The sequence below is a fragment of the Pipra filicauda genome, unplaced genomic scaffold, assembly GCF_003945595.2.
Source record: "Pipra filicauda isolate LSUMZ 115617 unplaced genomic scaffold, ASM394559v2 scaffold1_size10287979_pilon, whole genome shotgun sequence".
Lineage (NCBI taxonomy): Eukaryota > Metazoa > Chordata > Aves > Passeriformes > Pipridae > Pipra > Pipra filicauda.
Window position 1 is genome coordinate 2526715 of NW_024104310.1, and position 23772 is coordinate 2550486.

A 23772-nucleotide genomic window follows, 5' to 3' on the forward strand; every position below is an offset into this window, starting at 1 on the left:
ATTATAGGCACATGACAACAGGAAAGCTATAGAATACATTGCCATTACCAGGTGGTTCAATGTTTGGGGGAGAAGATGTTTGCAGAGAATTCTGCAGCAGCTTCCACAAGTCTTACCCAGCAGGTGATATTTATGGACTGTTTACAAGATTTTCACATATGGCATTCTAAAGAGGTTTGTAACTTTTATACTCATCCATCCAGTTTATTTATTTTACAAAAATCTCACTACAAAGGTCAGCTATGTTCTGTCTGTCTCAGCAACTCCGGGCCTAGAGAAAAATGCTGAGTGTAATCTCAGCATGAAGTAGTTATACAAGTGTGCTTTTAAACGTGGTAGAGATGAGTTTGTGTCTTGTTCTCATATATCTTAGACCTCATGTCTCTTGCATTTACACACCATTTAAATGACTGTTTAGCACCTCTTTCACATTCAAATGATATATTTGTGTTCTTTTGTGTGGAAATGTCTGCATATTTTCAACACTGCTCAGTTCATGTGAAAGCAGACAGGAACAAACCAAGGAGACAAAGATTATGTCAAAGAGGCTGAATAATGCTGAAGTGATCATGATGCATCTGTTTTTCTTTTCAAAGTCTTCAGAATAAACCCTTCTTTCCATTTCCAGCTTTCAAGAAGTGAGAGGAAACTCGTTTCCTTCCAGCCTTACACTCTGCTCTTGGTGTTGGGTTCCCATCTCCAAGCCTCCTCTTCTGCTCCAGCTGATTCAGGCATGGAGGCCAAATCCTATACCGACTTTCCTTCTTACCTGACAGCAAAACAAATACCTTCTCTTTTCTCCACATCTTATGCATATAACTTCATAGATCTCATGCTAAGTAATGAATTGCAGGTGAAATTCAAGTAATGCAAATGCAGCTACTCTCATTCTGGTCGTTTCATTTTGCAGGTGCAAAGCATACTTGCACACGAGAAAGCCAAAGATCAACCTTTGTAGTCACTGTAGCTGGGAGCTATTAGCACCTCAAAGTTATATTTACTGTAGGTCTTGGTTTAACCCGGCAGGTAGCTAAAAACCACACAGCAGTTTGCTCAGTCTTTCTCCCACCCAGTGGGATGAGGTAGAGAATGTGGAAAAAAAAGTAAAATTTATGGGCTAGTGGGTTGAGCTAAAGACAGTTTAATGGGACAGAAGCAGAAGGGATAATAATAGTAATAACAATAACAATTACATACAAAACAAATGATGCCCAATTCAGCTGGTCACCACCCGCCAACCAATGCCCAGCCAAGTGCAGCCCCTGGCCAGATTTGCCCCTAGTTTATATATTGAGCATGACACCATATGGTGTGGAATATCCCTCTGGTCTGTTGGGGTTAGCTGTTCCAGTCTCCTCCCAGCCTACTCGCTTGTCGGGTGATGTGGGAAGCTGAAAAGCCCTTGACTTAGTGTAAGAACTGCTCAGCAACAATCAAAACATCACTGTTATCAATATTATTTTTATCTTAAATCCAAAATACAGCACTGTACAACCTACTAGGAAACTGTTATAGTCAAAACTGTAGAAGATCATCTACAACAATTATAAAAATTCGACCGGTTGTTTGAATAGTTGAATCTCTTTTTCACAAAAGCAATATGATACAGGGCAACTATTATTTATGCAGTGTCTGATTTGTGATATATGTGTATAATCAATTGCAAATTATGTGCTTTTCAAACATCTGCTGTAGTTTATTGTGAGTCTATTAGAGGATATCTAATATCCAGTAAGAAATGATGTGTAAGGAATCCATCACCTCTTTTCTGGCAGGAGTGCCATGTAATTCAAACAGAGGCTGTCTATCTTCTTTGTTATATTGACCTTCTGGATTTGAGGATCTGAGGCTTTGTGCTGAACCATCATGAAAATACATTCATGATGTTTTCATGTCTGCCATAATAAGCCTGGTTTTAGACCAAGAGGACAAAACAGCTATATAGTATGTGAAAATTGGCACAGCTTTAAACAGGCATTAGTTCAAAGTCATGAAATAGTGCTCTTAGGAAAATAACAAAATCCATGTTTTCAAGTCCAAATCACAAAATTGTTGTTTTCATCAGCTGGTAATATCACAAGCACTATTTCTTTTAGGACTACTACCCAGGAGTATAGATTTCCTTTACTCTTCGGAGTCTGATATACAAGCTTTAGAAGCAGGATGTCCGGTTGCTCATAAGATGTAGAGCGAGGTTTGTGATTTCTGGTCTTAATGTGAATTTTGTCAAACCAACACAGTTTATGAATTCCATATTCTTCACTGGAGAAGAACACTTGAAACCAAATTTTGCTGCAAGGTATAAAAGCAGCTATTAAATATACCTACTGTTACATGTTTATAGGTGTACTAGGAGGACTTGCCTTGGGCTAGACCTCAGCAGGTTAAATTGCCTCCACTTAAACTAATAGAGCTGTGTCAGTTTTCAACTTCGGTGGAGCTGGAGCAGTGGGACAGGACAGCATGTGCCAGGAAAGCTCTGTGAGAGGGACTTGAACGTATTTTCCAATTGCAGATTTCAAATTGCTCTGTAAGAGCTGAGATTCTCCAGTCAGTAACATCTTTCCTCCTTCTGACAGCAGCACCTGAGTGCTGCCATGCCCTCTGCTACCAAAGTGTGAAGAGTTTTGCAAAATCCCAGAGAGGAGAGTGTGATTGCAGAGTGTAGATTTTTGGATTCCCTGTTGAGTAAGGTGTCTGTCATAGTCCTGTGCCCAGGACAGCTGCTGCATGGCTCCCTTGGGGCTCCTGATCTCAGACACGTGACAGAGTCTCATGGGTGCATTTTTCCTTTTTATTCTCTTCTCAGACTGGAAAAAGTTCTCTGTGAGAATTTGACTTATGCAGAGACAGTGGGATCAGGACTGCAGCTTACTCTGTTATACCTAATTAACCTTGGGAATTCATTTCCACAACACAGAACTAGGCCAAGTATATAGGTAGCTTTACAAAGGAAAATTAAGGATTTGCAATGAAGACATGGAATATCCACAATTACATTTCATATGATACAAAATAATTACGGGATATAAGCCATAATTGTTCATGGCACAATCCAAGTTCTAACAGATGGGGATACGATGAAATTTACCCATGGGAAACTGATTTTGTAATTGTAGAGGTGGGTGTTTTCCATTTACTTCTGTATTTATTTTAGATGTATGTTTATATTTGTATAAACATTAAGGAAAAGAATCCTTTTATAACCTCTGGGTATTTTTACCATTTCTATAAAATACAGAAGTAATTGCTGCATACTTCTTAAAGAATAAAAGGAAAAAAATTAAAACTTGTTTTTTCCCACCCACACATTTCTCTTCACTTCATATATCCCAGCCCTCAGATTACCCCTCCCTTTGCAAAAGCCTGGGAAAAGATTCACAAGCACATCTGAAAAATGATAGTTTCACATGGCTGTAGTAGGTTCACATCCTTATTATGTAAATGAGTGGTTTTGGTTTGGGCGTCTCTTTTGTGGTTTTTGTGCAGATGGTTAAATACTTAAAGACAGTGGGCCAAATAGTTCCTACTGGAATTTCACTGGCTTTGGCCAAACTACACCAGGAATCAAAATAGGCCGTGGAACCAAAATCTACTTTTGCATATAATGAAACAGCAGCCAAATGGGTAATGGGATTGCTGCACAGTAGCAGAAAGGAAGAAGCAGCCATGAAGAGATTTTCCTTTGTCTGTTCAGTAATTAATGAAGTACCTGGTGAAAAGGAGATATGAGAAACCTCGCCTTGCTCCTGGGATCTGCACTTCCTCCAGCCAGGTAAGCACAGAGCTGTGTGTGCTGGAGACTGATTAATTAGCCCAGGCCAGTTGTAAAATCTTTAGGAAACAAGTGGTGTCTGTTTTCTTCTGCACAGGATGCCAAGAGATGTATTTAAAGTGTGAGAGTCAAAGGTCAGTTTGACATCACATACTCCAAGAAAGAGCCCTCGCTTAGATCCCTGTTTTGTGTTAGAAATACTGTCTGCGAGCCGTGAAGCTGTTGTACTTGATAAGAGAAGGAGTAGGATTAATCTGCAGCAAGGAAAATTTAGGTTCAATATTATGAAAAATGTTGTAACTGTGAGATCACTTAAGCAAAGTAGCAGGCTGTCAGGGGAGACAGTCAAGGCTGGAAGTGACACTTTTCTATCAGCGCTGGTTGGGAGAATAATTAATAAGCATTTCCCCGTGAAGGGGGAGTGGCACCCGGCTCCCCCAGAGGCCTCTGCCAAACCAAAGGAGCTGACGGATCTCACAGACACGCTGGGAGCTAATGCCTATGTACAGATAAAATAGAGCTCTCTGAAAGGACTCTTCTCAGCTTGTGTTATATATTCTAAATGTAAATTGAATGCAAATACTTTGAGCTGTTTGCCACAAAGCAGTTTACAATCTCCTACACTAAATCTGACCCACTGGAAATTTAAGGGCCCATAGTAATGGTTCATATAATTCTTTAGAAGCTAATTGGGTTACAACAGCAAAAAGGTCTGCTCCAATCTCTATGATTTCTCATGTCCATTTCTTATTTATTTTCACAAATTTCTTGTTACAGTTTAAAATGTCTTAAGTTTTCAAGCATTAACAAAGTTAATGAAGGTGTTAACATTACATTCAGTGAGAAAATGCACAAGCTAGATGCATGGCTCAAGTTCTAAATATTCTGCTAAGGTTTTTATCTTCAAATTGTTCGGGCTTATCTGCTTGCACTGAACCAGTGAAAATAAGGTATCTTTCTTTCTGTCTTTGGTCTGGAAAGACAAAATTTGTCATTTCCTAGCATGATATCCTAGGGCAACAAATTGCAAAACAAATGCATTACCTCTACATTATTTTTGGGATGCAATGAGTGTTAAATTAATTTTCAAAATTAGATTACAGGAGGTTAAATCTCAGTCCCTAATTTGTGCCAACAAAATCGGCAAATCATCCTAACAAAGGGCCAAAGAATTATTGCCTTGATAATAACAGAAAATTTGAACTTGGCAGTTTTATTAGATTGGCCTGTGCCTAAAAACCTTTAGTAAAGGTTGTTCTCCACTATCTCCAGTGGAGTGGTGCTTCATAAAAGCAGACATTCATTTTGTCCACCAACTGGGATTTTGGCAAAGTAAAGCAAGGCATAGGCAACATAGTATTTAATCCATAGCTTTCTGTCTACTGCACCCTACAGAGCCACAACCCAGGGAACCAGAAGAAAGAGATCAAAAGGCTTTAAAAATGTCAGGCAACAGGATCTCATTTAAATTATTAGGTGAGATGCCCTCTTGCTTTTGACAATAACAAAACATATCACGTAGGCTGTTTTCTTCTGTCCCTTTGTGCTGATTTTTACAGGCTAGTGCAAATTGTCTGTAGAAATTGTATTTCTACTCTCCACCATCACTTTGGACATCATTTGAAAACATGTTTTTGTAAAACAATATAATATTCAAAGGTATTTGAATCATGTAGAAGCTGGAGGATTTGTAACAGATTCTTAACCAGCGTTGACTGAAATAAAAAAAATTTGACCAAAAAAACCAGAAACTTGCCTTAGGTGAAGCTGATAAGTACTTGAGGAATATAAAAAGGCTTATCTCTAATTCTGTTAAGTGATTCAGCTTTAAGAATTGTGCATTTCTAATTCACATACATATGCTAAAAGGGGGTTTTTTTTGAGTTTCCAACAATTGAAATTGATACAATCATATAAGAAGAGAGTTTTTTTCCTTGTTATTTGTATTGGCTTTATTGCAGAAAGATAGATATAGTTCCAACCTGATGTCATGCTGTGGAACATTCAAATCTTTTTCCCAAGCTCTGTGTGCAACTTCTATGTTGCTAAATCCTTGTGCATGAGTAGTCTCACTGACGTCAGCAAAAGCAGGGCTGTGCAGTCTAATTCTTAAAATACATCGTGTACATATAAATTCTTCCTGCTGTCGTTTTTATCTCAAGTTTTGTACAGTGAAGCATATGGCCTGAATATGAGACTGGCTGAATATTAAACTTCTCTAGCTTACTGATTAATTCATGTTTCTAAGTCATATGAATAGGGGATAGTACTGATTTAATAGAGCACCAATCATTCAAGACTTATGTGCTTAAAATGAAAGAAATACAAATACAAGGTCATCAATATACACATGATTAACAATCACACTTAAAAGCAGTTTTCACCATGCCTCCTAATCATGGATTTGTGTGTGTGTCTGTGTGTGTGAAGGTGGGACGAAATAAGGCAAAAGAAGGTCTCAGCACCATTCTGTGTTTCTTACTTTTGTCAATGCTTTGGGATTCTTTTACAGAATAATACGGATATTGCAGATAAGGAAAACAGAATGGGCTAATTTTAGGATTCGATTCATATGAAACCATTTTCACTTACCTTATAGCAATTCCCTGATTTTCTTTTCACAGATATGTTGGGTAAATGCAGATGGTCAGGAAACTGCAAAATTGAAGTGAGTAGGACTCACATCCGTAAGGATTAAAAGCATCAGGAGACAAAATGGATGTTGGAGAGGGGCAAACTTAAGTTCTGGGTGTAAAGGGCACTGGTCATACTGAATGAAAGGCATTTCACATTCAGAATCCCTCACCATAGTGAAGTGTTTGCTGATGTGCTTGCTTCCTCTCATGTTGCCCCAGGTATCTAAGACAATTCCTACATGGCAAACGGAGGGAGAGTAATTTATAACGTGACAGACTCATGCTAAGGCTGGCAGGGAATATCGTTAACCTCACAAGTCTTGATGTGACTGAAGAGGCTCGAGATCTGTATGGGAGACAAGTCTGAAAATTAACAGCCTCATTAATCAAATCACAGTGTTTTGGCAACTTCATGGTGTGTATGCAATCTATCCTGTGTTCAATTTAGCTAAGACTTTTATGCAACGAGATTTTTTTTGCAATAACTTTATGTGAAAAGACTCCATAGCACAATTACTGGATTGTATGCTGAGTGTTAAAGAGTGAAAAAGCGTAGTAAGCTGAGACTCAAATAGAAAATCCTTTCAGGATTATGAAGGAGGTAGTGCATCTCCTTGTTTCTGTTCAATTGTACTGACTTAAGTATAATCACCATCATCACTTATTTAGAAAGCCTGGGGGAAAGATGGCCAACCTCTCACACCTGAGCTCAGGTACAGGAAATACTCCTCTTCAAAGAATTTCTTCTTTGAATTCACTTGCCCAAAGTGTTTAGTCAAAAGTGAAACAAGTGTGGATAACCTGTGGGGCACCCTGCCACCACACACCAGTGTGTGCCCCTCAGGTTACCACTTCTCCAAAGCAACAGGTCACTCAGGGTAATTCAAAGTAATTCTGAGTCCCCCAGATGTTAATCAATCATTTTCTGCTTAAATATAGACTGTGCCCCAAATCCTTTGGTTTTCAGGCTCCTTGTAAGTACCTATCTTAAGGAGCTCAGGGATATATGGTTGCCTCTTCCGCACCTGGGGATTTATGCAGAAGGTTTATTAATACGTCTGAGTAGTAATTGTATAAATCCCTACACATCTAGACAAGGCTACATCAGTGAGTATATCTGGGTTATAAAGAAATGTTATTGCTTGTTATAATGTGCTTAGTAAAACAAGACTTGATATAGCGACAAGAGTAGCCAAATGCTGTATTTCACTATGAACGTTTTGAAACGGAGGCTCACAAAAAATACATAGTATTTTAGGTCTCTTTGTCCTTCTTTCTCATTGTCCCTCTTCAAAGGTGAAAATTTGAAATCAAAGCTAAAAAGAGTTAGAAGCAAGAATTCAGAACTGTCAACCAAGTATATCTATTTACAAAACATGTATTGAATCACAAAATTAATGACGGTGTCACTAGTACTGTAGCCATATCAGTTCATCCACTCCCTTCAAACTCTTTCAGGGCAATATCAATATCTGATTTGACAGTCTGGAAAGCTGAGGCACAGAAAAGTTAACTGACACTTGGCTTCACTGAATAGTGATGGTAGAGGAACAGAGCCTGTACCTTCAGCCTCCTGTCCAGTCTCTGCCCACTTTCTCCTGTCAACTCCTATATCCCTAAATGACCTAAGACCCATCCTACTGAGGGCCATCTAGGCCCATGTTTGCAGCATGAAATCTCAACTCTCTCTAATCTTGCAGCTTTATGGCCCTGTTAACTACTCTGTGAACAGTACGGAGCTGTAACAAAACAGAAAGTATACAGCTGACTGAATGGGCAACCCCTGGGCAGCCCAATTCCTTTCCAATGCTCCTACCTTGCCAGTGACTCTCATGAAAGCAGAATAACTCACAGCTTCCAACCTGCCTCAGGTTGGACATTTGCACCTGCACTGCAGTCAGAAACGTGACTGCAGCATCCATAGTGGTGCCAAATTCTTACCCAGCTAGTGGCAAAGCTATGGTGACATAGGATTTATTGTTCCTAGTGGGAATATTCAGTGCTGAGCAGACTCTATGACATTATTAGTACCTCAGCCAGTTAATAAAAATAGTTCAGACATGTGTCCCTGTGTTGTAATCACATCTCCAAATGCAAGAATAGCGATTTTTGGTGGAGTTTATCGCTGCTCTGAGCAGCACCATTAACAAGCAATACTGTGATTTTCCCAGAGCACAATGCTGCATAGAAACCTTACTCAGGTTCTTTCCAGCTGATATATCCTTTTGTTGCTGGCATGAGACATGTTTCCATGATCCTTATCCCTGTGGGGAAAAAAGAGGCAATCCTTCATCAGTTCCTCTATTATCCCTTGCTAGTTCTGATTTTTGTGAATTCCCAGGTGAAATTTTTACAGGGGGAAGGGACTAAGGTTTAAAATATTTCTCAAAGTTGTCTAGCTGGAGTGGTTCCTATATTAGGCATGCAGCAATCATGCAAGGACAGAGGGCACTTTGTGGTAACTCTTTGAGAAGAAATGTTCAGTAATTGAGGAAAAGCTGAAATATGGGATGTCATATGCCAAATATGAGACAGTTCAATTCAGTGGAGCTGTTTCAGGAATCTGTTCATCACAACGTGTTAGTACAGTGAGTCAGACAGGATTGTGCCTCTCCAATGGCCTGTTAGTCTCTTAACATCCCTTTGTTCAGAGAGAGAGAAATAGGGACTGGTTTTACAGCACCCCTGAGACTAAATTCAGGTTAAAGCTAATGAGCAATGTGTATGTTTAATTTGTTAAAGGGTTTTTCTGCATGTTTCAGGAAAGAGGGAGGGGTTATTACCATTTCTCCCCTGTAATAAAAAACAGGATCCTGTATCTTGGAAATGTTTACAGTCTAACAAAATGAGGTTATGTTACGTTATAAAATTTTAAAGGGGGACTACACACTGACACCTAGGCTCAGCAGCAGGGAACCCATGAGCTGTTCAAACAGGAATTTTTGTATTTTAAAATTATGAAAATAATGTTTCAGTTTGAGAAAAACAAGTACTTGTGTCACAAAGTTTGAAATACTTCCAAGTACAGACCCTTCCCCTGACAGGTACCAGCAACTTAATTCAGAATAGTGGCTGAACACAATGCATGTAGCACTTGGCTTAAAGCTGGGTAGGTTTTTGCTTATTTGGGTATTTTAGCACTGAGAGAGCAAACGTGCAGGTTTGCCTTTCATTACCACACGGCAAGGTGACAGTGTGTGGCAGTACTGCTGGTGCAGGACAGCTCCAGAAATGCACCATGAGCCCTTGCAGGACAGCACCCTGGGAGCTGCACAACAGCTTGAACACAGCACCAGGAGGGTTAGCAACAGAAGGATGGAGGCTGTGCTGCCAAAAGGAGTCTCTGAGTTCTTCTGTACAAGTCAGACATCTCTGTGAGCCAGCTCAGGAGGCTCTAAGTGAGGAAAGGGATGGGGCGTTATCTCATTTCCTTCCCAGACTTCCTACGACTGTTTTGGGCAATTTATACCTTTAAGAATGCATAAGGCAAACAAACCTTGTTCTCCCTAGTGTGTGAAAGCCTGTCTTTTGCATTATTAAACCATAAAGGAAAGCATGGCGTTATCTCACTCAGATTCTCTGCACGTACAAGAGAATCCGGCCCAAATACATTTCACAGCTTGTCTGTCTGAGTTAGTGTGCTGCTTGCCATGAGTGAAGGAGAGGAAAGAATCAATGCTTAATACCACAGAGTCTTATACAGATTGCTCTTGTATGCTTATCGCCAGCAACTAGACAAACAAAAGTAAAAGCATTTCTAGATACCTATTGAAAGTGTAAACTAAACAAAAGCCATCAATTCAGGATTTTATCCATTTAATTGCGGAGTAAGTGCTTTCATCAGCTGTATAATGGTTTATTGCCTTTCAAGGCTTATTTATTGTAATTGATTAAAGAAGACTTAGAACACTACTCTCTTATGGGTTACAAAAGGGAAGAGTTGCAACACCATTTATGTTTGCAATTCATTGAGTTACTTACAGGTACCCTTGATCTATCAGGTAATACAGTATTATAACTCCATTTCACACTGTCCATTTCCCTAAGTGGAAAGCAGGGATAGAAGTCTGACCCATGAAATGCAAACGACAAATCAACATCATTATCCCTACTTTCTTGGACCCCGTAACAGCTGTTTCCCGAAGACTGTCTTTTTTTAGACCACAGCTGTTGAAGCAGCCTATACAAAGATGGGAGAGTGGTTCTAGGAGAACATTACTGCTGACCTCAAAAGCAGCAATTTCTGTGTGAGTGTGTTACTCCTGACCTGGGTTTTGCACTGCCCTGTTTTCAAAGACAGGGGTCATCTCACAGCCACGCAGCTCCAAACAAGATTTAGCCTCCACTGAGTATAGGTCCAAACGCTCAGCAGATTTAAGAGAGGGTATGTCTCAAGAAGTTGCACTGATGAGGGAGGAAAAGGAAGTGGAAAGAGACAAACTCTGTCCCATTTAATGAATACTTCCTTGACATTTGTGCAACTCCCGCTGGAGATTTGAGCTGGCACGCATGTATGCAGTATGGTCCCAATTACTGAAGCCATGAGCTGTGTATATGTTTGTGTTGTGTGGACATCCATTACCCTGCTTGCCTTCACAAGTACTAAGTACCTAAAGAAAACAATGCAAAAATTTTTAATAGACACTTGTGAGTTCTGGTAGGTTTTCCACTTAATTTTCCATTTTAAATTAGCATAGGGCAATGCACCTCAGATGCAATGCCACTAAACTCTGTAAATTTGTACCAGAGATGATGTTGATCTGCTGTGCACATTTTCCTTCCTGTAAGTCATTATCACATGCCTCTCTTTCTAAGAAAGACGTTTTTATGAGAGGTGGATCACTGGGGTGGGTTTTTTGCATGGCTGGTTTGCCCAGTGTTCAAGCTGTAACAATGCAGTTTCGCTGGGCGCTGGGTCACATGGCTGACCTCAGCTAACAAGCTGTTCCTGTTTTTAGGCTACTGGGAATGTTTATTGGCCACTGTTTTCCTCCTTTCTAAACACATAGTTATTTCTCAAGACCCTTATAAATCATAAGGTCAAAAACCCCATAAAAACTGTGACATTCTCTGTGATATAGGATACAAATGAGCTAAACTCAGGCTTAGCAGCTTTAAACATCTATAGTATATTTTATCATAATATAAATACATTCATTTAAGTTATATATACTTTTTAGTTCAAAGATACACACAATAAAACGACAATAAAGTTGCTCAATGGGACAAATTTTATGTACTGATATTTCAAACTGGTGCACTTTACCTGTGAGCTCTATTACAAAAGCAATGTACTGTAGTTCTGTATGAAACTGAGTTTAAGGGAAATAGTGATCTGTTTGCAATAACTGTTAAGTAATCATGTACTTTATAAGAAATGATGCTGAGGGTAATATTGAATTTCCTAGTGTGGATTTCAAGAGCAGATCTCAGGGAGTGCTGTGTTACTCATGTGTTGGATTGACACACTTATGTGTGTAAAACCCAACTTACACCTATAAGAAGATGCATAAGTTATCAATAGGAGTTTTATTTATAATGTCTCTACTAAAATTAGACAACAAATTAATAGAAAAGAGTTAGTAGCAATTACTATAGTTAAATTTGCATAAAGGTTTCCACTCTGCCTCCCAGTTCTCATATGCTTTAGCAGTTTTGAAATGCACATCTTCCAGGCTGAAAGTTTCCCAGGCTTCTTCTCTGCTTGAGAATGAACTTTGGAAAGAAACATCTGAAATTATTCAGGTCTTTTTCTGCATAGAGAATATAAAAAATACACACACAGAAACGCAAACATACGTGCATGCACATGTCCCAGTTCCAAAAGAAAGGAAACCATGGGACTTTTTCAGGCAGCTTTTCAGCCACACTTACTAATATCAGAAGGCTGGAATTTGAAAGCACCATCCTTGAGTAAATGTTCCTTGCACTGCTCTTAGAAAATACCGTTTAGATTTCACAAAGCCAGGGCTCCTTTAAAGTTGCCAACTATAAGGATTACTCATGCTGCTTAAGGGTTGTTTAAGTGGCAATGTACACAACCAAATGATTTTGTGCTGAGATAACAGGAGACATGCAGACATGGTAAGTGGGTTGATCTCTGAACTACAAATGTTTCTTATTCAGCTTTGTGTGCCTCCTGTGCCAGAGAGCAGTCTTAGATGCTGTGGCCAGGCACCTTGTTTTTGCAAGTTTGTAATATTTGAAAGAAGTAAGGAGAGATGGTTTTCATCTTTAAGTGCTAAAAATGGTCTGCCAAAGGTCTTCTCAGCATTATGAGAATATTTACCTAATAATGCCACATATTTCATAATGCCACATATTTCACACACTTTAGGACTCTGTTTTCAATAGAAAAAAGCCTTGAAAGTTTTGATCTCCCTTATGTAATTTAAACTCTTTTTTCCTTGGTGATAGCTTAAGAGAGTCTGCCTCTCCTTCCCCCACTAAAAATCCACAGGAAAGTCCCTAATACATGTACAGAATGAAACACTGACAAGTCAAAAGTTTCAAAACCAAAGCTATATTTTTTCCAGTAACTCCACTTGTTTGTACATATACCCAGTCATGTGGCTATATACGGGTTTGAGATACGTTCTCAGCAAAAAATCAATCCACTCATTTACATATGTCACATTTTCAGGCAAGGAGGACTCATAGCAGTCATTTATATCAGTACAGACTAGGTATGTGAAGACATTAATCCCACAGTGGATTTTTCACTTGGCCAAAGGTCTGCCCAAAGGCCATGTGATGGAGAAGGCACAACAAGGAGAACAACACTGAGAAATATTGAGTTCCAAGTGCCTAACACTGCGTCCTTAATATTCTCTTAATATAGTTTCTAACTGGAAATAAATGAAAATGCCCATCATTTTACTGCATTTACAGAGCTTCAGGACATGGTTGCTATGGAAGAAAACTGCCATAACTTCTGTTCTAGAGCTGATATGTATGTCTGCAATTTCCTTTTTCCTTTAGCCTCTTTTAGTTTCATTAATTATAGGTGTTGGTCAGAGAGGTTGTAGACAGCCCACAAGGGACAAATATCTGAGTTTTAGAAGTGTGGAACTTATTTTATGTTCTGAACTTTCACAGTTTTTGTGGAAAGCTAACATCTACCTAATACTTTTAAAAGTCAAGTTCCTAAGGTTATGATTAATATACTACATAGATCCCAACAGGGTAATTACAAATTAATCAGCAGTTCAAAACTCCCAAATGGAGTACTAGAAGGTTGCCATCACTTTAAAGCATTCCTTTTCTACTTTCATGGAAAGAAAAAGAAATCACAACCGATTCTGAACTTCATTTGATACAACTCTTTCTCTGTTCTTTAGGCCTTCGAGGAAGCAAAACTGACACTTCTATAACTTACCAATTAGGCAGGCTTTTTAGTGAATGCTAACAGCACTAATCCAACCACAAATCATTAAGCTAGTTAGACACTTGAAAAAAATATTTAATGGATATAGAGATGTACAGCAGTGAGAATGTGTATATATGCATGAGTCTCTGTATGCAAGTAATTTAGTCTAGTTCTCCTACAAAAATCACACAAACCTATTTGTGATTCTGTGTGAGACTTTGCAGCCCCTTCTTTCAGTCATTCTATGGCTCAGGAAAACTTCCAAGTTTCAAGCCTCTGTTAAGAAGCTTTATTTGAAACCCGCAGAAGCCGCTAGGAATCTTTCCATTATTTCAGGAGGAGCTCTTATATTTAAAACACAGCATCTGGCTATCGAGGCTTTGTTCTTTGCTGTTTGCAAAATTTCTGTAAGACTGATGGCACTCAGTCTCTCTCTTCTGTCTCCACATATGTAAAATGAGAATGACAACTTTACCTCAGAGGAATGTTGCAAAGCTTCACTTATAAACAGATTGGCATACTTGGATGAAGTTGTTCAACTAACGAGAAGTTTTCTGATTGATGGGCATCTCTTGGGAGGTCATAGAAACAAAAACAAAGGCGTATAGTCTAGTTTTTGGACATGTTTTTTTTGGCTTGCAAGAGCCTACTCTTATGCAGGACGGCTGCTTGTGTCATCTTTTTTCCTCTCTTATCGCCCAGAATATCTTTCCAAATCCACCCTTGTCAAATGAGTGGCTAAATACCAAATTAAGCCAAAGCATAACCCTCACACTTGAAATGTCCACGTGGAAGAAACTGAGGTACAGTGAGTAATAAGAAAATTAGTTTTTTAAAAAGGCAATTTTTTCCAATGAGACAGCTAAGCTGTCTCAATGTAGATAAAGTAACTACCAAACAACCAGTAAAAATTAGACTGCATTTCATTTTGTGAAGAACACTGGAAAGTTGGCAAGAGGTAAGATTTTGCAGTGAAATAGGGAAGTGAGCAAGTTGTAAATGACTCTAATATCTTCCAGATGGCATATTTTACTTGGGAACTGAGTTTAGAGTAATTAGAGGCATGTGAATTTCCTATAAATACTAAACTTCACCAGTTTGACACTAGAAAGCTCCTTGGTCTCTGAAGTCTTTAAACTGCTAAGTGTTTCTTTTTTCCCCACTTAAAGTGGAAGTCAAGCATTTGTAAATTTGTCTTATTTGACAGACAGAAACCTTTTCCGTGAAAAGATAGCATTTTTCTATGCCAGAAAGTTATGAACTGAAGTTCCTCACTGAAGAGGTTTAAAATTGAATGTTTCTTCCCAGAAGAGATTTTCTTTTTTATATACTGGGATCATTATATTATAATTTATTACAGTATGTGGCAAGCAGTGAAATCAGTGGAATTTGCCCTAACTTCAAGATCAAATCTTTTCATTGATAAAATGCTTTTTGCAGATAGAAGTGCTGAAGACCTTAGCAGATGAATTTTGCTTTTTCTTCCCCTAGGACATTGCAATACTAAAATGACAAAACCTGATCCATAAGCTCTGATTCTTCTTCATTTTCTGCATGACATTGTTTCATACATTCCAAAAGTGAATCCTGGTGTTCTCATTTCTGTTGAAGTATTTTCCAGGTTTTATTTGGTATAAATAGAATAGAACTAAGTAAATACAAGGTAAAATATTCTGTCACCACTTGCACCCTCTTTAGCCATATATCAGTGCAAACTGACTTAGATCCATTGACATAAAGGGGCTAATCTCATTTGCAGCAACTGAATATCTGTCTACTGTTCTCAGCGGAGCTGTATAGATAAAAGGGCAGATACAATCTTGCTCATTTAGTTCAGATCTTCAGTTCTGCCAGTTTCATGTATTCAAAAGGCATGAGCCAAACAACCAGGAGCTTGTGATAAGATGAAGAATAATCATATTTTAAAATAGGAATTATTATTTTTATTTCTTTTATTTCTTCTTCTGGGCTTTGAAATTTTAGTGGTTAAGGTATGTTGCATTTCAGACTCCTTTGTTCAGCAGAAAATTAAAAGCTTAATTTCAAAATGAAAGGGCAAATCCCTATGCATCCAATGATTCCAGAAACCAATGTAGTAACAAAACTGTTGCTAACATTAGCTGGAATCAAACTGTTACAGTGGGTAACTGTAGACCTTCATCAATGTCTTTGTTAAATCTTTTCTCTTTTTCACTGCAGCATTGTCTTGTAATAAAATAGACCCTCAGTAGTTCATTCTTAATGGAGACCCACTGTCAGTTAATGGCATTAGTAAATTACTGAACAGTGGCCAAATCCCAATGGCCTTATTCCCAGAAATCTTTTAGGTTGACAGGACCTTTGTATGAGTAACTTCAGTGAATTTTGGCCCTGGGTGAAGACCATAAAAACACCAGCTCACAAAAGACCAATGGAAACAAAGGCCCCCCAAACTGACAGTAAATGACAAATCATTAATTGATTGCAAATTGTGTATTTAAATTTAGAGCAATTTAGAGAACCATAGGATTTAGATGATATGTTCTCTCCCTCAGGAGGGTTCATCCCCACCATGAATCCAGTACAAGCAAAACCAGTTTAAAAGTCTCCTGCCATGGGCACTGGCTCCCAGCTCCCCTTTCTCACAGAATTTACAACGCCTGGCTGATCCTGATTCAACTGTATGTGTGTCCATATGTGGATTTGAGGAAAAAAGGGAGAAAGGAAGAAAAGGGGAGGGGGCAGGAGGGAGTAGAGAGAGAAAGAGAGAGATAGAGAGATGAAAGAAAGAAAGAAAGGAAGAAAAAGAAAAGCAAGCAAGCAATAAAGAAAGGTCACTTCACTCATCCTGTTAAAAACATGCTTATACCAACAATAGACTTGGCAGGATGGAAAAAAATCTCCATTGGGAAGACTGCCTTGAGTGACGGCAGCACGCAGCCAGGCAGGAATGCACCATGCAGGACCCCATGGCACACTGGAAAGGGGCTAGGAAAGGAAAAAAACCCTTCAGTTCCCATGTCACCTGGTGATCAGAGAGTACCTGTGCCCTGCTTAGACCTGTTGCGGACACAGCAGTCACTCAGGATTCTCCAAGGGCCACATGCTGCTTTCACCTCCATCAAGGTGTGTTTTGAGGCCCATGTGTGAGCAGTTATATCCCCTTGGTGCAGATACCTGCACTGACAATCCCTACAGGGAGGGCTGTAGAATGTAGCTGCACAGAATGGGCAGCTTCTCAATGCCAATTAGATGGGTCACCTTCCTAGAGGCCCTGGAGAGCAGTCAGGCTCTATAGAGGAGGCTCAGATGGAGAGAAACCCAACAGATGCTGAGGTTCCAGGCACAAAATCAGCCTGTCTGGGGTTGTGCTTAATTTTTTATTTTTAACAGCATGTACTTCTTTTTCTTGTTGCTAATAAACTGGGATTAAGGCTAGTGTCCCTCAAGTGCCTGTATCTCTTAAGCTTTTAGCTCTGGGATACAGATTGCCTTATGCCACAAGCACTGCAGTAAATCCCACACCTCTAGCCCTCAGTAACTAATGGGGCACAAAGCCACAGTGCAGAACAACTTGAAACTCTTTATTTAGATTTCCTTTTGCAATGCCTTCTGTTCAGCTAAAATGGAGCTCTGAGAGGAATAAAAAAAATCCTTATAAAATAAAAGCAGAAGAAAGATACATACTAAGAAGAAAATTCTCAGAACCAAAGATAGTCCCAGAATTAACCAGGATGGATAATTTGTGTCAGGGAGAAATTTAGCAGCTTGGTGGATATGGAATCAGAGTGATAAAAGAGACATGGAAACTTTTTTTATTCTAACAGGTGAATAGCCAAAGTACTCATAACGACCCTATAGATCATAATAGGCTGCGGAAAAATGTGGCATACTCAGATGTAAATTATAGTTGTATATGCTTCACTGATTGCTTCATAAAGTTAAATGGCAGATATTTAGATTTCAGATGAGTTCTTCCTATTTCTTAGGAAGGAATTTTTTTAGGCAAAAGGTGTAAGATATCGCTGCCCTAGTAATAGGAAAATGTGCAGAAGCAGAACATAGGTTGACAGGGTGGCTGGCTTCAGCAGCAGGTGGGGCTTTCCAGCATTTTCACTTCACTTTCTTCAGTACAACGTGCTATGGTCCATTTCAGGGGTCGTCAGCATGTTGAAAACTGAGCCCTGACATAAGCACTGTTATCACATACTAGAAACTGGAACTGAAGATTCACCAAAATCTATACTCAGCAACTGTTTATATTTTTCATTGCTCAGTGCTCACTTTATAGGTATTGCTTGGCCTTTTCCTCAAAAGCATAACTTGCACTGTCCCAAAAAGAACAAGTTTTTCACCATTCCCTAAAGAATTTGTAGAGGAATTCTAAATTCCCTCATTTTTACACTGAGAATCTGTCCCAGATATTGTTTTGCTGAACCACAAAACTAGGACCAACTAGTAACAGTATGTTCAGGCACCAGCTGGGAGGAGCAGGAAGTGTGTGTAAGCTGTTGCACTACAGTCTCCCATCTGAAAGCCACGCACTGGCCTTGCACACCACAGAGGCTGCAAACAGAAGTGGAATATCTGGAATGACCCAGACAAGCAAAAAGGGAATAGTTTTGGTATTGTGGCATAGAGGCTTCATGAATGTGTCCGCTAATTGTCCCCTCTTCTGGGCAGGCATGTCCTGTTTTCAGACACAAACTTATGCTCTACTCTTTCACCTGAAACTACACTTCATGGTTAGCGCCATGTTTATATTTACATCTCTGTACCATAAGCCCCAAAGGACTATAAAATTACAAGAAATATTTGCCACGCCATTGACAGCAGTAACTGAGTGAAGAATTGCCAAATGGGAAATCCAAATTTGCAAACTCTGTTTTCTGGGCTGTTTGCCGAGTCTGTCTGGGCGCTGCAGAGGTGACGCATTCAGTCTTCTCACAAAGGTGCCAATGAGCCAACTGCATCCCTGGCACAGCATCTTCCGACAAACTTATGAAGAAGAACTGCTACCAAGTCCAGAGGGAGATGCAAGCTGCTTTCTGAGCTTCCTTGGCAGCAACTCCATTTCCAAGTTGTGACTGTACTTTCTCCTTTTTACCAGACCAGTTGTTTGTGATATGCTATGGTCTCCGGCAGGATTTTTAAAAAGTGCAAAAATGACAGTGGGACATTGGTTTCCAAGTATAAACTAGTAAAATCCAGAGTAATTTCATTTCCCTAAGAAAAAAATATAGATACTCATTTGCTGCAACCCAGATATCATATGTTGCCACCAGTGTGGAAGAATCAAAATGCATGTGCTAGCTGCCAAGTGAAAAACATGATCCTTATAACATAAAGGTCGTAGGGTTCATCTTAAAAGCTTCCTCTTTTCAAATTGTACTTCTTACCTATTGTCTCACAGCTAAATTTCTGTCTGTCAGTAATTTTTCAAAGCAAAGGAAAAAAACTGAAAAAATCCTCAATCTTCCACAGGGTCTCATGACCTATAACTTGCAAAATCCATTAGAAGACAGCCTTTTAGTAACCAAATTGTGTCATTTACAAATGCACAGCAGCCAGAAAGAGCACCATAAATTACAGTTCTGTCACTATAAGGGACAATGGAAAGTGTGGGCAGGTTATTGCTATAAAGGAGGAAACCTAGGAAAGTGATAGAATTTAATTTGAATGGGGTTTTTTGCCTAATTTACTTCATATAATAGCAAAATCGGTACTTACAGGTTAGTTATTTTTTGGCTGTATATGGAAGACTTAGTAAGACTATCTAAGACTGTTTTCTATTAAAGTGTAGAAGAATAAAAACACTGAATTCAAGCCTTTGGAATTTTTTGTCTTCTTTATACATGAAGGAAAAAAGAATGTAAAATTTGCTTAGCATCTTTTCATACCATTTGAAAATTTATCTACTGTTGAGGCTTGAGCAACGAATGGCGCGTAGGAAACTGGTGCAATAATGTCATCATGGGGAGAAGAGCAAAGACTGTCACTCAGATGCTATGGGTTTATGCACTTACTCTTTCTCTTTAACAAGGAGTTTATTGTTTGGAGAAAGTTTGTCTGGTTTAAAATTCTCAACATACATTTTTTTCCTAAACTCTAAAAATCACTAGTGTGTATCCCTCAGTACTTCCAATAGGCTTTGCAGGGAACCTAGAGGCATTCTTAAAGATATTTCTGAAAAGGGGGAAAAAAACCAAAAAACCAAAAACCAACAATTCTGAGATCTCTTTACAACTCTCCTCCTAACTTTCAAATCTTGTTTTACATATATCATAAAGACATTATAGAAAGAAGTCTAATTTTTAAAACTGTAGGCTACTTAAAGTATCTGTGAAATTATCTCAGAAAAGCATATTTCCACTTTGTATTTCCACCATTCTGGACTGGGGCAGTGAAACCAGTGAGCTGAGCAATTGCTACTAGAAAAATCAAATACATAAGAGGAAATGCAGTTAACACAATATTTCACATATGTTAATGCTTACAGTTCCATCAGTGTCAGCTTTATTTTCTACTTGATATACACCAAAGCTGGCACACAATTTTAACTGATGAGGTAATGTCATTTTTAATTTAAGGAGCCTTAAGCCGTCCACTTTAACTAGTGATATCATCTTTGCAGCTGTCTCATGGGACTTCGTGTAAACATAAGTAATGTGCCCTGGATGGTTTGGAGCAGAGTTGTTAAAAATGACATTGGTCATCATGAAGACATTTTTTTCCTTTGATCTCTTTAAGAATGTCAGACACACTTTATTGTCCTGTCATTTTTAGCTCTTCCTTGTATATTAATATGCTTGGAACATTTCAGTGAGCTTAACAGTAGAATATAAAGGTCTAAACAAATTAATGGCAACATTTTAACGTCAGTCGCAGTAAGATAATGAAAAGTAAATGAGATTGTCTGGCTAAGAGCAACTTGTTAACTGAAAGGGCAGTGGGGCTGAGACACAGAGACGCAGGGGCAGGGAAAAGCCTTTTGCCGCCGTCTGAAAGAGACCCAGAGCACAACCTAGGATCCAAATGCCATCACCTTCTAGGAGAAGATTAAACTGATTCTACAGATTGAGTCTGCTCCTCCTTCCTGTCTGGGGTCAAGTGAAATCATCTGCCGATAAAACTTAAGAACAGACCTGTCTCTGCACCTGCAGCTTCTGCCTCCTGTGACTTTCATTCTTGTTTGTATTCCCTTGGCTGGTTCAGCACCACCAACCTGCTGGGCTCGCTCTCCTCAGCCCTTGGAAACCAAATCTGTCAGACCAGACTCCACATATTGACATCTCTGGTGACAGAGGAACCCTAATGTATTGCTCACAGGCTAATTTTTACTACCAATCATTATTGTATTATTTTATGCTTTTCCTTATACAGTCCTTAGGAATGAAGGAAGCAACCAGGGAGGATTCAGCCCAGTCTGTCTAGTAATCACATGCTGTACAAGCATGAATATTATAACGTGCACTTTTGATTCAAATACCTAAGCAAAGGTGATTTGCATTGAAACAATTTTTGTCTGAGAAAAGCCGAGTGGTGTAACTGACTTGTGGATTTTGTGATTTGCTACAAACTATTTGTCCAGATAACAAGGAAAATAACAGATTTTTCTACCACTGATCTGCAACATGGCAGAGTTTTGAACAAAATCTAATGTTTAAGGATTTATTTATTATTCTGTGGACATATGTTTGGAGGACAGCATATGGAAATCAAAGTATTGTTCATAAAGAGCTCCAGCCAAAAAGACATTTTTGAATTCATAACAGAACTTCACAGTTTGAAAAGAATGCTATGCATTATGTATTGATAACAACACTACACAGACAAAGGAACACAATTTAATAATACAGAATTGTGCTCATGAGATTTCCTTTTTTTTTTTTTTTTGTTAATTGGTTACTTTAGCTGACATTGTCTGCAAGCATAATGGACACCATTCTTCCTAATAGTTCCATGTTGCCAGATGATGTCTACAGACATAATGTAGTCCATTTTAATTATTTCATTTTGCTTACATCTTTCAGCATAATGCATTTTCCAAGCAAGCTAGCATTTTTCTTGATTATCTATGTTGTGTTATGGTTTCTAAATTAATTAGGTCTCCTTCTTTCCTGGAAGTTAAAAGTTTCTTCCTTCCATTTATCTACCAGGTATGATTATGTTGAAGTGATTGATGGAGATAATGCTGAAGGACGCTTATGGGGAAAGTACTGTGGAAAGATTGCCCCCCCTCCTTTAGTGTCTTCGGGACCATATCTTTTTATTAAATTTGTTTCCGACTATGAGACACATGGAGCAGGATTTTCTATCCGCTATGAAGTTTTCAAAAGAGGTGAGAAAAAATTCGTTGTTACATAGTTCATAACCTGTGATTTTTAGTTGCATCAGAAAGTTCACTATAATTCTTTGTAATGGGGGGAATGCATGAAAATGCTTGAAAGAGAAAATCTCTACTCCCCTAGTCATTCCAAGGCGGGGCATGTATTCAACGGGTGTAAATCATTATGAATCCAATGGGTCAGCTGCATCTGAGGGTTGACTCCTCTGTGTGAAATATGATAGTTTTCATCAGCTGTTTGTTTCATCCATCTTAAAACCATTAGCCTTTTTCTTTTTTTTTTTTTTTAAGTAATAATTACTGTATGGTTTACAATGGTACTGCCTTAACAGCACTGTAAGCTTCTGAGTCCCTGACTTATTTTGGTTAGTGTTTTGCTCTGCATTCCCAAGAGATGGCTCTGGGCTTGGAAAGGACCAGAGTACACATGGGCAGCAGATGATGTTGCTGTTGCTTTCACAAATCATGTTTGGGAGGTAAAGGAGAGATGAAGCTCACACTGCTCACAGGCATGACCTGCTAGATGCTCGTGCCAGGAGTTCTGTACTAGTGAACACTATTAGCTGTATGGGCCACAGAGAAAGTGCAGAGAAACAGAGTGAAAGATTAACTAGATATATAGGCACTCCCTCTTTTATATCACTTTCTGAGTCGATAGCTAGAAGGTCTGTAAGGTCATTTTTTAGCATACATCTTCCCTATAGCTGGATTAATAGCTGGATTACTAATTCAAGTATTCCATTCCTTGAGAACACAGGACCAAAACTCTTAATATATATAAAGACAATAAGATTAATTTTATAGAAAAAAATTGACTTTAACATCAATGTTTAGGGTAATATTCACAAAAGCAGCTCAGAACTCAAAATTTCCAGTGCACATCACTCCCAGTCTATGCCCCATTTCCAGAACCAGTTCAAATCTCTTTTATGCACCTAAACCAGAGCCATATTTTCAGCTGTGTTCAGCACACACACTTGATGGCAGCTGTACCCTTAATGAGGAGAAGCTCAGTAGTGAAGTCTCTTTTCTGTTGCTATTGCTTCTCTGTACAGTGCTAATTGGGGCCACAGACCTCTTGTTCACCATCTTCCCTGTCTGCAAATCCACTCTTGACTCCCAGAAATTCTTTTGCTGACCTTCAGGGTCACATTTTTTGAAAGAATTCAGCATCCAAATGACACCAAGCTTTCCTGAAAAAATATCTCTATTTGTTTTGGTGTCCTTAGGAGGTAAACTCTTGAAGCTGTGTTCTGATGTTTCTCAGTGCTTATATATGCACTACCGTCTTTCATAAAGAAGAAGGCTGAAACACAAAATGAAGTGAAAGAATGACCTGTGAAACAATCTATTTTAGTAACTGAGCATTTTCAAGAAAAAAAGGTTTTATTTATTTCCTAATAGTGTAGTGGCAACTCAGAGCTCTGACAGGAACACTGTTTATTTCCTTGTATGGTCATTTACATCTCTCAAAGATACACATTTACAATGTTAAGATGGCATTATGAATGTGATTTTACACACACGGAAGTCAGGAAACTCGAAATTACGGCTCCCAGAGCAACTTTAGCTCAAGTTCATTCAACTCAAACTGTATATTAAGGCAGGAAAGTTATCACCACGCAGTGTTAGAAAATGGCGTGTGTACACAAAGGATACAGGTTAT

The 23772-nt window shown here is 38.8% G+C and overlaps 1 protein-coding gene across 5 annotated transcripts in view; it reads left to right on the plus strand.

Annotated features, from left to right (window-relative positions):
* NRP1 (neuropilin 1) overlaps positions 1-23772 on the plus strand; it is a 114557-nt gene that overhangs the window by 24747 nt on the left and 66038 nt on the right. For all 5 annotated transcript variants that reach the window (XM_027717333.2, XM_027717335.2, XM_039380635.1 and 2 more), the window contains exon 4: positions 21919-22100. In XM_027717333.2, the coding sequence (XP_027573134.1) occupies positions 21919-22100 (182 nt within the window). The remainder of the gene's footprint in view (positions 1-21918; positions 22101-23772) is intronic.